At 44.1% G+C, this 16,842-nt stretch overlaps 1 protein-coding gene across 1 annotated transcript in view; it reads left to right on the forward strand.

The window, feature by feature from the left end:
- Window positions 1-15,418, forward strand: part of ADTRP (androgen dependent TFPI regulating protein) — a 34,150-nt gene extending 18,732 nt beyond the window's left edge. The window contains exons 4-6 of the mRNA XM_051611239.1: window positions 1,761-1,876; window positions 7,447-7,598; window positions 14,475-15,418. Of these exons, the coding sequence (XP_051467199.1) occupies window positions 1,761-1,876; window positions 7,447-7,598; window positions 14,475-14,518 (312 nt within the window). The 3' untranslated portion in view covers window positions 14,519-15,418. The remainder of the gene's footprint in view (window positions 1-1,760; window positions 1,877-7,446; window positions 7,599-14,474) is intronic.
- The last annotated feature ends 1,424 nt before the right edge of the window (window positions 15,419-16,842 follow it).

The raw sequence follows: 16,842 nt of genomic DNA on the forward strand, positions 1-16,842 counted from the left end.
ACTGATACAACTAGACCTCTGCTATCAACCAAGCAGGCTGTAGAGCTGAGGAATATCTCTGTGAAACAGAACAGAGAAAACCCTCAGTGCCAATGAGTCAGAGGAACTGGAACCAAATACATCTTTTCTATCTCCTTCCTTTGGAAAATAGCAATAGAGCTGGAAGGGTTATTTTGGTAGAAGAGAAGCCAGATATGAATAGCAGCTCCTGGGGGTGCACTGGGGGGCCTGAAGGAGGACATGGAGCTTGGCAGTGGCAGTCAAAAATGGATGTCTGCCTCTAAAACAAATAGGTAAAGAATGTTTTTATGCATGTTGGATGTAGTTCAATGTGTATTTAAAGGATATAAGATATCTTTGTGCCAACTCATACCATAAATACACATCAATAAAACTTTGATGCCACCTTACCATATCAGATATTCAGCACAGCTTCTGACAAATAGGTAGGTTGAAGGTAGTAGAACCAATTCCTTTGGATAAGAGGAAGCTTTATACCATACACCCAGCAGGTTGTGCCTATAGGAAAAAAACAAAATAAACCATTAAGCTGGATGACTTCATATGCTGTCACCCACCTCTTCCTACCCCTTCCCATCTACCTCTGAAACTATTTGCTTAATTATTATGAATGTAAGCAACTTGTCAGCTACAGTTGTTGCTATAGTTTTCTCCCATTGTACCTCTTTGATTGTTTTTGCTGTGTTTTCCCTCAGTTTAGCCTTTGTGTCCTAGATATTGTAATTGAGAATTATTGTTTTGTTTGCCCAGGAAACATTACAAAACTCCTAGTGGGGAAGTATTACCCCGACAAATTATTTTCTGAAGTTGCCACAGATCAGCCAACAAGGTAAGGAGCTGGCATCCCAAGAGCACCACGTTTAACCTGCCAGCCCAGGAGGAGTTCTGCTGTGCTCCCAGCCTCCACACAGCTGCACAGCTGACAAACATCCCTCCTGCAGGCAGCTCCACACCACAAAACACTCAGTGCAACCACTGTCTGCCCTGTGCTGAAAACCCACCATGCTCAGTTACCATCATAAAAGCCCTTGAAACAGATGCTCTTCAATACAATTCAAACTCTTCGACAAAAAAGAGGAGAGAAGAAGAAAAAGCCACTCCAGCAAGCTAACTTCTTATTAACTCTTGGTTGAGCTTATCTGAAGTTCCTTCATCACCTTGAACCACTAACTTAGGTCCCCTGTACATTTACCACTCTGCTTTTCAGTTTACAAAGAGAAGCACAACACTTATTTGCACTGGAGTAAGTAGTAAACAACAATATATAAAATACAATACAATAGTAACCTGAAGGAAGGCAATTCCTTCAGTAACAACTGCGGAAGGCAATTCCGCAATTGCTTAGTGAGTTTGAGGAGGAGACTTTGGTCATCCTCAAACACACGTAACAGTGGGCTTAAATATCTTTTGCACTCTCATGGGAATTACAAAAAAAATAAAATTGCATTATAAAAATGTAAAAGAAAAGCTCACTTGTTATGAAGAAAGGTGGACTTTGTTCCAGTACATTTTACAGCACAGTAACAAGAAAATTTCTCTGCTTGTTACTGCAGGGGGTACTTCTTCAGTATTTATTTGGGTTTTTTTAATAATAATTTTAAAATGTGCATTCGTATACAATAACATTCAGTATCGTTAAATAATCCTTTGCTCACGGGCAGGCTCTTGAGCTCCGTGATCAGTAATGATGGAAGGCAAGGCATGTGATGGGTCATTGATGGGCTCTCTTTTCTCCTCAGCACACAGCTGTTTTGCCATTTGCTTTCCTGGAAATCTTTGCCACCCCGCACCGCTACCCAGCAAAGAAGAAGGGACTGATCTTACTGGGATTCGTTGCTTTTCTGTATATCAGTTGGTAAGAATTATGTACCTTAAAACATTTTCCTCAAGTGATCTACTTTGTTAAACAAGGCCAAACACTTTACTTAAGTTCCCTGCCAGGCATGTGGGAGAGATCAATCTGTTCTGTGGAGAAGCCATTTAAATTTCAGCTGAGATCCATGAAAACTATTTCCAGACATAGGTAGATGAGGTATCTTCAAACATGATACAGCTCCTGAGATTACACAGGGTATCTCTTCCTTTCCTGGGGCCTCTTATAGAAAGATAACTAAATCATCATGAACTCAGGAGTACTTTGGGTTATTTCTACTGGGCTGAAGTTCTCCTTTAATTTCTACCAGTACCATCAAGTTTACCTCTGCTTACTGACTTGCTCACTGCAAAACCACTAAATCTCAAATGTCCGGGAGTCACAGGAGCAGAAGAGGAGTAAAACTCCATTTGGTATTTGGCAGGGACACATGACTGGACTTAGAAACTTGAGACAGAAAGCAATACTCATAGCCAGGTGCAAATTGATGGGCAACAAGGGGGCATCTGCCTCACTACCACCTCCGACTCCACCAGTAGTGGGACCTGCAACCTGTAGGAGGGTGATCCTAAGAGAACAAACTGTAGCTAATCAGGGCCCCCCCCCCTCTGCCCATAGTCCTCCAACCACCTCCTGTATGTGTCTCACAACTGGAGCTGGGTTTGCATCCTGCTCATCGCATCTAGACTGTGGTGCTGGGGTCTGGAGGAGCTGCCCACCCCATCTTAGCTATGGGCAGCTGCCAGCACTTCTAACCACTTTGAAGGTGCTTTATGTTGAGAATCAGCTCAGGAGCAGGTCTGCATAGGTTCAGGACATCCTGTGATATCAGACATTATCCAGAGCTCAGGAGATAACAGAGGATACAGACCAACTGGTCAGCAAGGGGGGAATTTGTCCTCATGCAAAGCTTTCTGAGAAGTCACTGGGACTATGGAAGAAACCATCTTTCCTATTCCTACCTGCCAGTTCTCACTCTCGGCTAGAGACTGCCTTGAGCCCACCAAACAAAAATCTGGAATAGAAAATAAACTGCCCAGGTGAAACACTTTTATGACTTGGAAGCCATTAGAGTGGCTGTGGAAGCAATGGACTTCACTGCTACATGACGTAACCAAGTTAGGAACCATTTATCCTAATCCAGCCCCAAGCCTACTAGGATTACGACCACAGCTTCCTCAATTCCTTTTCTACGTCCTGGTTCACCCAGTTGCTTAACACCAGCTTTGTTGTGCTTGTCTTCTGACAGCATTTGGATTTTAGACCAGACAGCTCTCCAGGCAACTATTGCAGTCATTATGTGCTGTGCTTTCCCCTAAAGCCCATGTCAGCTGAACAATTTCATCCCACAGGAGACACAGCTCATGCCAGACCCTGAATCCTCATCAAAGGAGGAGATTCAACACAAGAATCAACATATTTGAGCCCTTCCAGTATCTTCTTTGAATTGATGTTGCATGATGCTGCCAGGGTCCTGAGGAGAAACTGGTCCCTTAGAGAACTTGTCCCCTGTGTCCCAGGGCCCTGATAACTGGATAAATTATACTAGGATCTCAATAATGTTGCTTTCTCTTCTCCTGAGGCAGCAAGCAACATACCATCTGCTTTCTTTCTGTCTCCTTGTCTTGGTTCCCTCCACCATGGACAAAAACTTTCACAGAATCACAGAATGTTAAGGGTTGGAAGGGACCTCTGGAGATCACCAAGTCCAATCCCTCTGCCAGAGCAGGACCACCACAGAATCTAGAGCAGGTCACACAGGAACAAATCCAGACAGGTCTTGAGAGTCTCCAGAGAAGGAGACTCCACAGCCTCTCTGGGCAGCCTGTTCCAGTGCTCTGACACCCTCACAGTAAAGAAGTTTTTCCTCATGTTGAGGTGGCACTTCCTGTGCTTTAGTTTGTACCCATTGACCCTCTCTTATCACAGAATCACAGGATCTTAGGGGTTGGAAGGGACCTCGAAAGATCATCTAGTCTAACCCCCCTGCCAGAGCAGGGTCATCCAGAGCACATCACACAGGAACACGTCCAGGTGGGTTTTGAGTGTCTCCAGTGAAGGAGACTCCACAGCCTCTCTGGGCAGCCTGTTCCAGTGCTCTGTCACTCTCACAGTAAAGAAGCTTTTTCTGATGTTTATGTGGAACCTCCTATGTTCCAGTTTGCACCCATTGCCCCTTGTCCTATCACTGGACATCACTGAAAAAAAGCCTGGCTCTGTCCTCCAGACACTTGCCCTTAACATATTTGTAAACATTGATGAGGTGCATCCCACTGGGGCCCATGGATTTGTGTATGTTCAGTTTACCCAACTGACCTCTAACCCAATCCTCACTGACCAGAGGAGAGTCTGCCTTCCTCCAGGCTTTCTCTTTTACATCCAGAGTCTGGGATTCACAAGGGCTGGTCTTAGGAGTAAAGACTGAAGCAAAGAAGGTATCCAGTAACTCTGCCTTCTCTGCATCCTCTGTCACCAGGGCTGCCACCTCATTCAGCAGTGGGCCCACATTTTCCCTAGTCTTCCTTCTACCACTTTACCCTCCTATTTTTATGCCTTACCCCTTCCTTCTCTAACCAGAGAAATTAGAATTCACATATTCAGACAATTTTGTTTTGTTTTTTTTTCTTAGCACTCTCTCATTCCTGAGTTTCGTGACACAGTTTCAGGCTGGTGGGGCAGCCTGTTTGTCACTTCTCTTTGAGACGTGCTGCTCAGTGCAAGGTGACAGGCTGTGCGCCTTCAGAGAGAGTGGGATTGCATGCCTGTGTTAGCACTCATGGTGGGAAGTATGGCAAACTCCTCAGATGTGTTTCTTTACCCAAGAATCAAACCTTTTTGGACTTATTGGACCCAAAGGTTCTGCTTAGGGAAGTGCTGCCCACTGTTACAATGACACATCCTTATAACAATCTGCCCTATTCTTAATATTATTTACATATTCAATTCAAATATATATAATTTTACCCATAAAAATGTATTCTCCCCTATATTTAATATATAAAGACCATTTTAATGTTAACTCCAGGCATCTTCTACCAGCCACACTTACTAGCTGTTAACAATGGAGAAATATCAGTATCTGACAGCCACTGTAAGACATCTTTTGAGAGAAGAAAAAGGCTGAAAGAGAGGGCCTAAGTAGGAGAAAAGAAGCCCTATAATGCAGGCATATTTATCCTCTTCCTTTCCCTTCTTTCTCTTTTCCAAATACTGCTTTGCAAATGGTTCTGGAAAAAAGGAGCAAAGCAGCTGCACCGCTATGTCCTACCTACCTGCTTCTGAAAGGCCTCTCCTGCAGGAAACAGGTGAGGTAGTAACACAGGGTACTGAGAAGGCTGAGGTCCTTAATTACTTATTTGCTTCAGTCTTCTCTGGCCAGTGCTCCAGCCTCAACACAAAGGTCACAACAGGTGAAAGCAGGGACTGGAAGAATGAATTACCCCCCACTGTATGAGTAGAGCAGGTTCGTGACCATCTAAAGAACCTGAAGATGCATAAATCCATGGGACCTGACGGGATTCACCCACGGGTCCTGAGGGACCTGGCAGATGTGATTGCTTAGCCTCTGTCCCTCATATTTGAGAGGTCATGGCAGTCTGGTGAGGTTCCTGCTGATTGCAAAAAAGGGAACATAGCCCCTATTTTTCAAAAGGGGAAAAAGGAAAACCCAGGGAACTACAGGCCGGTCAGTCTCACCTCTGTGCCTGGCAAGGTCATGGAGCAGATCCTCCTGGAAAGTCTGCTAAGGCACATGGAAAATAAGGATGTGATTGGTGACAGCCAGCATGACTCCACTAAGGGCAAGCCATGCCTGACCAATCTGGTGGATGGTGGCAGAGGAACTGATGTCATCTACCTGGATTTGTGCAAGGCATTTGACACTGTCCCACATCACATCCTGGTCTCCAAACTGACAAGGTATGGATTTGACAGATGAACTGCTCAGTGGATAAGAAATTGGCTGGATGGCTGCACCCAGAGAGTTGTGGTCAGTGGCTCAATGTCCAAATGGAGGCAGGTGATGAGTGGTGTCCCTCAGGAGTCAGTATTGGGACCAGTGCTGTTTAACATCTTTGTTGGAGACATGGACAGTGGGACTGAGTGTATCCTCAGCAAGTTTGCTGATGACACCAAGCTGTGTGGTGTGGTTGACACCCAGAAGGGAAGGGATGACATCCAGAGGGACCTTGACAGGTTGGAGAGCTGGGCCAGTGCCAACCTCATGAAGTTCAACAAGGCCAAGTGCAAGGTCCTGCACCTGGGTCAGCACAACCCCAGGCACAAATACAGGCTGGGGGGAGAATGGCTGGAGAGCAGCCCTGAGGAGAAGACTTGGGGGTGGTAGCTGATGAGAAGCTTGACATGAACCACCAGTGTGTGCTGGAGCCCAGAGAGCCAAACACATCCTGGGCTGCATCAAAAGAAGTGTGGCCAGCAGGGCCAGGGAGGTGATTCTGCCCCTCTGCTCTGCTCCGGTGAGACCCCACCTGGAGTACTGTGTACAGCTCTGGTGTCCTCAGCACAAGAAGGATATAGACCTGTTGGAGAGGGTCCAGAGAAGGGCCACCAAGATGATCAAAGGCCTGGAGCAGCTCTGCTATGAAGACAGGCTGAGAGAGCTGGCATTGTTCAGCCTGGAGAAGGCTCCAGGGAGACCTTATAGCCACCTTCCAGTAGGGTCCTGACGGGTCCTACAGGAAAGCTGGGAAGGGGTTTTTCACCCGAGAGGATAATGATAGGACGAGGGGTAATGGTTTTAAACTGAGAGAGGGGAGATTTAGGTTAGATATTAGGAAGAAATTCTTCACTATAAGGGTGGTGAGGAACTGGAATGTGTTGCCCAGGGAGGTTGTTGATGCCCCATCCCTGGAGGTTTTTAAGGCCAGGTTGGATGAGGTTTTGTGCAACCTGGTCTAGTGCCCTGCTCATGGCAGGGGGGTTGGAACTAGATGATCTTTAAGGTCCCTTCCAACCTTACTGATTCTATGATTCTCCCCTCCTCCTACTTTTAGACCTAGATAAAAGGTGCTAGTGAATACCCCTTTCCCTCTTTCCTCCTAAAAGCTTCTTTCCACTCCCCAAAGCCATGCTCAACAGTGGCAGGATAGAGACAATGAGACACAACACTTTGTCTCCACAAACCCTTGAGAACTGGATAGGGGCTAAAAAGCTGTTGCAAGTAAAGAGCAAACAGGTATGGCGGAGCTTATCTGAATGAGCCTCACTTAGAATAAATAGCCAAGTGCACATCCCTATTTCTGAGCATTTTGCTATTTTACTGTTACTTTACTGCTGTTACTAGCCAATGCCACCAGGGTGACAGAAGAACGCTGTGTGCATCTCAACCTGCCCTGAAACCCAGCTAATTTAGCAGTGGCTCAAGTGTGCTTCACAGCAAATAGCCCAAATGCCGAGGAGATGTATCAACAGCTGAGCTAATGTTCTCTGTATCAAGACTGTTCTGTTAACTTGGCCCTTCAGGAGTTAGAAATCATGAAGTGTTTTTTCTAACTGAATAGTCCTAACCAAAGGTGATTTCTCTCCTTGCCTAGGGTCCTGTGGATTTATTCTGTGACAGGAGAGTGGGTATATCCTCTCTTTGCTTTGTTCAGCCCAGCTGGGCTAGCAGCCTTTTTCGCCGGTAGCCTTGTCATCATGGTCTCCTTCTACAACTTCGGGGAGTTCCTCAACCGTATGATATGGGGTCAGTCCAAATTTTGTTTTCACTTCCACCTATATGAAAAAAAAATATACCTATCTATCTATCTATCTATCTATCTATCTATCTATCTATCTATCTATCTATCTATCTATCTATCTATCTATCTCTCTATCAAATGAGCTCTTGCAATTGCCTTGGTGGGTGGGAAGAGGATGGCATTTGAGTGTATAATAGAGATTGCCAGGTCCTAACCAGTTATTATGAGAGAACAAACCAGAACAAGCATCCCAACCCGGCTGGAGAAAAGTCTGGGCCAGGTTTCTCTAATGGGATTCAAGAAGTGTCTCTTACCAGCATAATCACTGGATTTTTAATTCCTTTTCAAACAACGGAGCAGAGAAGCCAAATCGCTCTGGCTAAAAGTCTTACACTTGCATCATGTGGTGTTTGTCAGACTAAGGAATGGCACTGTTTACTGAAAATTTATGGGAAGGCATTAGTGTACCCATTAGTGCACTTCAGCAGCTCCGTCAGTAAAGGAGCACTTCAGAAAGTCTTAGAAACTTTCAGCTTTGGTAGTGGTACAACCAGTAGCAGTTTAAAGAAAATGAAGGCATTTTCCTTGGACAAATGGGCAGTTAGGAAAAGAGCAAAGTAATTTAGGAGTACACATTCAACAACTGCAAGAAAGAAAGAACTGATGAAGCAGCTTTGGGGGTTTTACTTATTATTATTATTATTATTACTACTATTATTTTATTATTTCTGGTTTCCTCTCTCCTTTTTCATTCAAGACTAAGTTTTTGAGGATGAAAGTGTTTCTGTCAGGAAAACGTGTATATTTTATTCAGGACAAAAGTGTGAACATTTGCAATTTCTTAAACTAGCTTTCTGATGAAAGAAAAAACACTGCAAAAACACCTCTGAAAGTAAATAAGACAACCTCCCTCTGTTCTCAGGGAACATTTGATGACTGATCCGTTTTGTGAAGTCTCACATGCCTGTCAAGCCAAAGTAGTGTCTGTAGCTAGTCTCTCACCATCCGTACTCAGCTACCTAAAAGCAGCAGATTGACTTTCAAATGTGCTGTATAACCAACTTCACTGCTTGGTACCTGTGCAAATAAGATGGTTGCTCTACATGTCCATGTTTGGAAATTTTGCCCAAATTCTGTTCTTGCATAAACATAATACGAGATGAGGATTGCTGGTAAATGAAAACAGATCTGCAGCCTTTCTGCACTAGCTCTGGAGGCATCACATAAATAGTAACTCTTAAAATCAAAGACCACATAATCACTACAAGACAGTATAGGTCTTTACATGTGATCCAATACATTCATCACTGACTACGTATTAGTAATTTCAAGCCTAGAGTATAGAATCATCACAGAATCATAGCATGGTTTGAGTTGGAAGGGACATTAAAAGATCATCTAGTTCCAACCCCCCTGCATGGGCAGGGACACCTCCCAGTAGATCAGTGTCTCTGATGCATAAGTTAGAGATAATCAGAATTAAAAAAATTTTAGTGTTAATTGATCAGACAAAAGGTCGTGCCATGCAGAGATCAAATTACTGCAAAAAAATCAGAAGTATTTTGAACAGCTGACTAAATATACTAGCTTAAGAGATGTTAATTTACAACAAAAGAAACCAGTGCAAGCACTAAACTTGTGCACACAGAAAGGCCCAAAATCACCCCCAGTTGTGATAGCATGAATGTAACCTAAGAGAACACACATATAAATGTAGCATACATGATAGCTTACATCCGTATCTGGTGTGCTCTTGGAATCCAAGAAGGCCTCCTGTGTGTGGTGGGTCTGCCTCTCCATGCATATTTGATATTTTTCAAAGGAGCCACGAACTCATGGCCTTAACAATTACATGGTATTTTCATCCACGTGTGGGACCCTCCCTCTGAATTACAGTTTCCCACATTTGCGCAAACTTTTCGCTGCATCATATGCATCCTCAGCTCTTCACCCCCAGGACTGGCAACATTCCCTGGATTTGCTGTACATGGACAAAAGAAGCTACAAGCTGCACCCCAGTAGCTGGCAACTCTGCTTTCACAACACAGGGGCTTTGGCAGCAATAACCTCTCTATGAGCTCCTGCCCACCACCCCTCATTCCCTCCTACTCCACCACACATGCCTGTTTCTTGCAAGCAGGGGCTGTTTTCAACTCAGATCATTTTCCCCATCCATTTCCCAGATGTGTCCACTCAAGAGAAGGGCAGGACTTCCTTTAGCTGGTATTGATAACAAGGTCCCAATAAGAATTGAAACACAGCCAGAGGAAAGCTATTCCAAATTACAGTGTGCCAGAGTCTTAATACGTTCCTGACTGAGACAAATCTTTGGCTCAGCACTGCCAGAGTAAAAACAGCTGTGAACTGAATGAAGAAGTGATTCCAACATACCTCTCACAGCAGAAATGGTTCCACGTACTTTTTTTCATCCTGCCCTTTCCTATCTCACCTTCCTGTCCCAGTAAGGGAGATGAGGCAGCTAAAATAACCCTGCAAGAAAACAAACAAACAAACAAACAACAACAACAAACAGCACACATAAAGCAAAACTATCTGGGGTGGTAGAGGGACAGACTTCTTAATCTCTCCCAGTCCACCTCCTCCCTCCTCCTAAAGAAAGGGTATGTGGAAGGGCACTTCTGTGCTTCAGTCCCTCAAAGGCCCAGTTTGAGTTACAGACTAAGGAAATTGCCCGCTAGGTTCCTGTGGGCACATCTGGAAGCACCTTCTCCAAAACACCTGTAGCCACCAAGCAATTAGACTTGATGCTGGTGGCATCGGCCTGGGCTGCTGTGACCTAGCATCCCCCCAAAGGGAAAGGCTCCAGGGCAGTGGCTTCTTTTCTTTCTTTCCCACCTGGAGGAAGAAAGCGTGCCAAGTTTGTGCCCAGCTAAGCTGTCTTTATTCAAAGGTGCAAGAACTGATTAACAAATAGCTTCACATGAGTGACAAGCCTGGTTTCCTTCTGGACTTACATCCTGTGGCAAATGAAGCTTGTCCCACAGCATACCATGCTTCCTATGGGCTCTCTTCCATGCTCCTTTACAGCTTCAGGCCACTATCACTTTTTCTAAAACCAGCTACATAAATATTTATTCTTTTTCACCCTTAAGGGTATATTCAGTTCCAACTTAGTCTGAAACCTATGGATGGCAGCTTTCAGCTTCAAGCAAGTAATTTTTAAAGCTATGTCTTGTGCTTGACCAAAAAGATGCAGTATCTTTTCTGAGAGCTGGAGAATCCAGACTGTCAAAAAATATAACCCTGTTTTTCCTTTTCAGAACAACCAAATGATGGCAGACCCTAAATTTGTTGTTTGGTTGGGTTTTTTTTTAATTATTTATAAACAAACTGTTTCATATAGTATCAGAGGTTTTAAAAATGTATTCTGTCTCGTGTGTCTCTCCCTCCCCTTGCACAGTTGGATTGGTGGTAACTAAGGCAACCCAGCTGCACAGCCTGAGAGGCACAGAAGATAGCACCAGTAATGACTTTTTTTGTTTTGTTTTAAATCCCAGAGTTTCTAGAGTACTAGACAATATTGAGCAATACAGAAACTCCAAAGAGGATAATTGGAAACAATGGGCTGATTCTTTCACTGCCATAAATTTACCTCAGTCAAGAATTTGGCTGCAGAGTCCGAGTGCCAAAGATGAACTGTGTGACAGCTTCTGCTGCTCCCTGTGGGTAGAAAACATTATGTAGGCAACTGATCGTATGTTAGTTTGACCAGTCGAACTAGAACCCTAAAAAATAAAGCAAAACAGTTTTTCCCTTGGATTTTGCTGCTGGTGAGACAACAAGATCCTTGGGAGAAATTTGGATCAAAGTTTTCCACATCAGACAGAACAACATTTCAGATCAGGTCTCTTCTTTGGCATCAGCATTTGAAAAGGAAGCAGATTCATTTGTCTTTCATCTAAAAAACCTGAAAAAAACCCAACCCAGCCCAACATTCATCAGCTGCTTCATTTCAATGCTTTGACATGCAGGGGGATTGGGGCTAGCAACAGCTACCTGCTCCACCAGTGATTTAAATACCTGCTGAGGGACACTGGGCAAACCAGTTCTGAGATTTTACAGCCAGAAGGCCTCTGCCAAGTCCAGAGAAATGCTCATCCCCAGGTGATGGAGCTGTCCTTCGGGAGAGAAATGGAGCAGAAAGGCAGGCTGGCTGTCAGAGAGGGCAGCATCTCCAATAGACCCATGCCTGGATGCTCAGTGTCCTCCAAATGGGAGAGCTTTGGCTAGCAGCTGGCTGAGGAAGATGAGGGGATCAAAGCCAGAATTAAAGATAATGTAAAGTGAGGGATAAGGCAGTACAACAAGAATAAGAGACATCACTCTCAGGAAAAAGAGGAAATTTATCGTGGAGCAACATCCTTGTGCCCAATGCATGGATGGATGTGCTCCTCCAGATCTTCTACAAGCTCTTGAGTATCTTGCAAAACCCTTCCTGAAATGTATTCACCTCAGGCTGAGCTGAAGTTAGACAGCGATCTTCCCTTTCATGTATCTTTCCTCTTATTTTGGAGTACTTGTGCGTTAAATGCATTTTCTAGAAATATATATAACAGGTTTTAGGAACTGATGGGGTTTTTTTTCTGGGTTTTATTTTCATATTTACGTGCTTGTGAAACCAAGCTCCCTTAATACCCTGCACACCTGGGTACTGGGAGACCCAGCCGAGGTGACAGCGCATGGATCTGTGCAACATGAAGCGATACTGCAATGTGATGGAAGCGTCCTGAGCAGCTGTTAGGATTGCAGAAACCCGTGTGGCAAATAAAGCGATGCAAAGGGCAACTGTGTGGGGTACAAAGTCATCCTACTGTTGTACTGGTGCTGGCTTAAGAGCAGCAGTTGTTGTGGGAGCGCTAGAATGCTCGTGTCCTGCAGGTAGTTATCAACCCAGATGCAGGTGCCACCCTTAATGAATACAGTGTCCAGGAGGGATTTTTAAACTGAGCCTCCTTTTCAGAAGATATCTTCATTTGTTCTATCATGCCTTTAAAAGCAAAGAATAAGAGTCCAGGCTATATCTAGTTCTTTCAGTGAACAAATGATATTTATATCTACAATTTCACTATACTGCCAGTGATGAATGGAAATAAAAGTTAAGACAATTTATGGCCCAGAATTTGCAAACTAAATACCAATATTTACTTTTGTCTCATCCATTCATCCTAGTTGTGCCACAAACCTGTGATGGCATATTTATGTCCTTCATATTTTTCACTCCCCCACGCTGAAGTTTACCCCTCGGGTAGAGGAGTCCAGATATTTAAAAGAAACCTGCACCATCTGTCGCATGCCCTCCTCTTGCTGACAAGTTTATCTGATGATCCACAGGAGGGAGACTGGATCGGAAGCTCTGGCAGCCCAGGGCTTACAATTTCATCACAGGAGGCCAGACATTAACAGGTGCTTTCTAATATGCTCTCATTGGACTAATAGTTATTGGTAGAATTTTTTCTCCTCCATCTTAAAAATTTCTATTTGGTCACTACAATATACTTACAGGATCATTTGGGAAGGAAGAAATGCAAGGATTTTGCTCCTTATCAGGACAATTGCCAAATGCCGTGCAGGCTGGAGATAAATAAAATACAGCAATTAGGGTTTCACAGCCTCTGTGGTCAGTGCATAAGGAAAGCTCGTTTAAAAGAGGGTTCCCTGTCAGTAAATGATCATCAGCAGGGAAGAAGAGGGGCTGAGACACTGCTTTAGATAAGGGTATTCAAATATATTTGGTTATTGCCACTCTTAGTAGCCCATGGTAGCATACCTGGTCTGTAGCTGGTGTTTCAGAAAGCTGTGGGTCATCTGTAGGCCTTCTGCCATCCTGGCCAGTCATGTGAGGTTGCTCCAGGTATCTCTGCTGCAGGATTGATACAGAATCTCACAGAATCTCACAGAATCTCAGGGGTTGGAAGGGACCTCAAAAGATCATCTAGTCCAACCCCCCTGCCACAGCAGGATCACTCAGAGCACATCACACAGGAAGGTGTCCAGGCGGGTCTTGAATGTCTCCAGAGAAGGAGACTCCACAACCTCTCTGGGCAGCCTGTTCCAGTGCTCTGTCACTCTCACAGTGAAGAAGTTTTTTCTGATATTTACCTGGAATCTCTTATGTTCCAGTTTGTACCCATTGCCCCTTGTCCTGTCGTTGGACATCACTGAAAAAAGCCTGGCTCCATCATCCTGACACTCCCCCTTAACATATTTGTAAACATTGATGAGGTCACCCCTCAGTCTCCTCTTCTCCAAGCTAAAGAGACCCAGCTCCCTCAGCCTTTCCTCATAAGGGAGATGTTCCACTCCCTTCATCATCTTTGTGGCTCTGCACTGGACTCTATCAAGCAGATGCCTGTCCTTCTTGAACTGAGGGGCCCAGAACTGGACACAATACTCCAGAAGCAGCCTCACCAATGCAGAATAGTGGGGGAGGAGAACCTCTCTTGACCTACTTGGGTGCCTTTTCCAATGAGCTTTATTTTTAAGGCTTTCCACATATTCTTGCACCAAGCTAGGTTTGTTTGGTGGCAGACACTTTTTCCCCACTAGCAAAGTACCATGATTTTTGAGTGATGTAGTGCGTTGTAGATTTCAAATAATTCCTCAGTAGTCGAGTAATCCCTTACTTGCTAGGGACATCCCAGGCTCATTTGACTTCTGCAGCACTTGGGCATGAGCTGCTGGTCCCAGCCATGCACTCCTCATAGCTTGCTCCCACTCTCAGACACGTTTGGTTCCCCAGGGATGTCAGAAGGCTGGGGCCAGGTTCACATCCTCCTCCCAACCGTGTGCTTGATCTGTGAGAGGACTTCTCTGATGGGCCTTTTTTCCCCAATAATCTTTTCTTCTCTGCCTCCAAACAGGAGAGTCAATAGTAATACTGGACTACAAGAGGAAAGGCAAGTGAATCCTCTTCAAACCAAACAATCCTGCCATGAATGCTGAAGCCATGAAGTAGAAGAAAATGAATGCAGCTGTGATAAATCCTTCCTCCAATGCATCGCAGCTTCTGGTGAACCCGTTACGTCATCAGACATATGCAAAACTGGTGGAAAGTATTAAATGTTTGCCTCTTACATGATAACTCTGCAACTGCTATGAATAAGAAAATTGTGTTCATCTGTTTACACAGATTTCTCATCTCTTGCACAACGTACGTGAGGATGTGTCCATGGTTAAAACTCGTCACTGGAAAACAAACTCCCTCATGAGCTTGGCACCACTCTGTAAAAGACCTGTGAATGCAAGCCAGCTCTTGTTTGGATTACCCTTCATCAAGTCTTGAAAAAATTTAGAGGAGGGGTAGTTTTAACAGTGCTGTGACTTTCAAGCTAGCTAGCTAACAAATTGGGCTAACAAGGACTGTAATTAGGAATGTCTGCTCAAAAAAGTTCAACATGAAGCCAAGTTCTTCTAATGAGAAACATTCTGGTATATTGATATGCATAATATCTCCCCTCCATTTTAACAGGAAATCTGAATGCAACACTTTCTTCCTTTTTCTTGGTTTCAGTTAATCTTGCAGCAAAAGTAACTTAATTGTACTGACTGTATGCTTGCTTTGACAGAAAGCATGTTAATTTAAAGCACTGTTTAACATAAAGCTGCCTGCCATATAATTACACTCCATTCACGTTTACTAATCTTGCTCAATATAGTTGATTTGTTATTAGCCTCAACATCTTGTTAACATCTAAAACACTGGAGATCTGATTTGCAAATTCCAATAAACAGGGAAAAAATGACACTAGCTTAAGTGTTCCTTAATGGTCAATGTGAAAAAGAAAGATCTCTCTTATTAGCCTGGCATTTAAATAAGGATTTGAAACTAGTTGCAGTACTTAAATGTCTTGCTCCATTGCCAAAACCCCGAGCTTAGAGCTACTGGGCATGCATTTCACAGGGGTGTTATTTTCATCTTTCAGCTGCTTCTGGAACTTAGTGAAAATGAAACACATTGTAAGCTGCCTGTGAGCATTAAAAACAAACAAACAAATAAACAAAAAATGTGTATACATAAGACTGCTCTTCTCCCATGTTAAGCACCTGATAAAATTACAGTCTCAGAAGTTAACATAATAGGGCTAGACTGTAAACTAAGTGAACTCAATGAAAGGCGTGTGTGCCTTCAGTAATTCCCAGCTTAGCCAGATAACTCTTGCCTGCTAACTTTGCAAGGGGAATGTAAGCAATTACACCGCCTCCCACACATCCCCCCCTTTTCTGTTGAAGCTAAAGGAGAACATGGAAAAAATTCAGCTGAAAGATGCTGGTCAAAGGAAATATTTCAGAGAGGCAGACAGAAGAAAAACATGAAGTGAATTAGGGAAGAGGAGAAAGTTCAGGGGACTCCCTGTATAGGGTTGTTGGGGTGGGATTTTTGGAGGGCTTTTTTCTGGGTGATTGTTTTTGTTGTTGTTTTTTCTTTTTGGTTTGGTTTGGGTTTTTTTTACTAATAGCCCATTGCAAGCAGTTTGAATGTTAGAAACTCAAAACAAAGCTTGGGCCATTCTTTCCACATCCAGCCAAGAGATGAACAGTAGATCTTGTCCTTGGCTCCTGCATGCACCAAGATTTACCTCTGGGATCTGGTGTGGTGGTTTTTCCTGCTGGATCCTTGTAGTCCAGCAGGAAAAGGGGGGGTGGGGGAGACGTGAGGCAGGGGGGATGAAGTGGGGCGAAGGGGGGCAATTATTTCTTTCTTTGAAAAGGGCTCAGGCATTGATCTGTGTTATCTCCTACACAGAAAGGCTGAATCCCAGACACACGCTTTGGCAGAGCGATCAGGAATGCCCATCCCCAAAACACAACTGCTAGGATCTCGTGTTTGCTTTGCTGTTTTCTCCAATGCACATGAAGCTCTGCAAGGCGAAAAGTGTACATTGCTGACCCCAAACCCCCATTTCCCCTATGATTTCAAAAAGGCTTTACTGAGGTCACCGAGTACGGGTCTGGCCTTTATAACATTTACTCTGGATTTCTCTTTCCAGTCCGTTTCTCTCTCTCATTGTATTTTAAGTACGCAAAGTCAGTCAGAACTATTTATTTATAGATTTTCAGGGCTGTATAAACGAGATGTTATTACTGAATGAGATGCCCGCCCACTCACCCAGTGCAGCTGTACAGGAATCCTTTCATGCTGCTCAATGGTAGGCAGTCCCCATCGGGAGGAAAACGACGTGCTCCCCCTCAGACCAAGGGATCGCTGCTTCAACCCTCGGGCGAAAAACC

This window comes from Apus apus, chromosome 2 (assembly GCF_020740795.1).
Source record: "Apus apus isolate bApuApu2 chromosome 2, bApuApu2.pri.cur, whole genome shotgun sequence".
Taxonomy (NCBI): Eukaryota; Metazoa; Chordata; class Aves; order Apodiformes; family Apodidae; genus Apus; species Apus apus.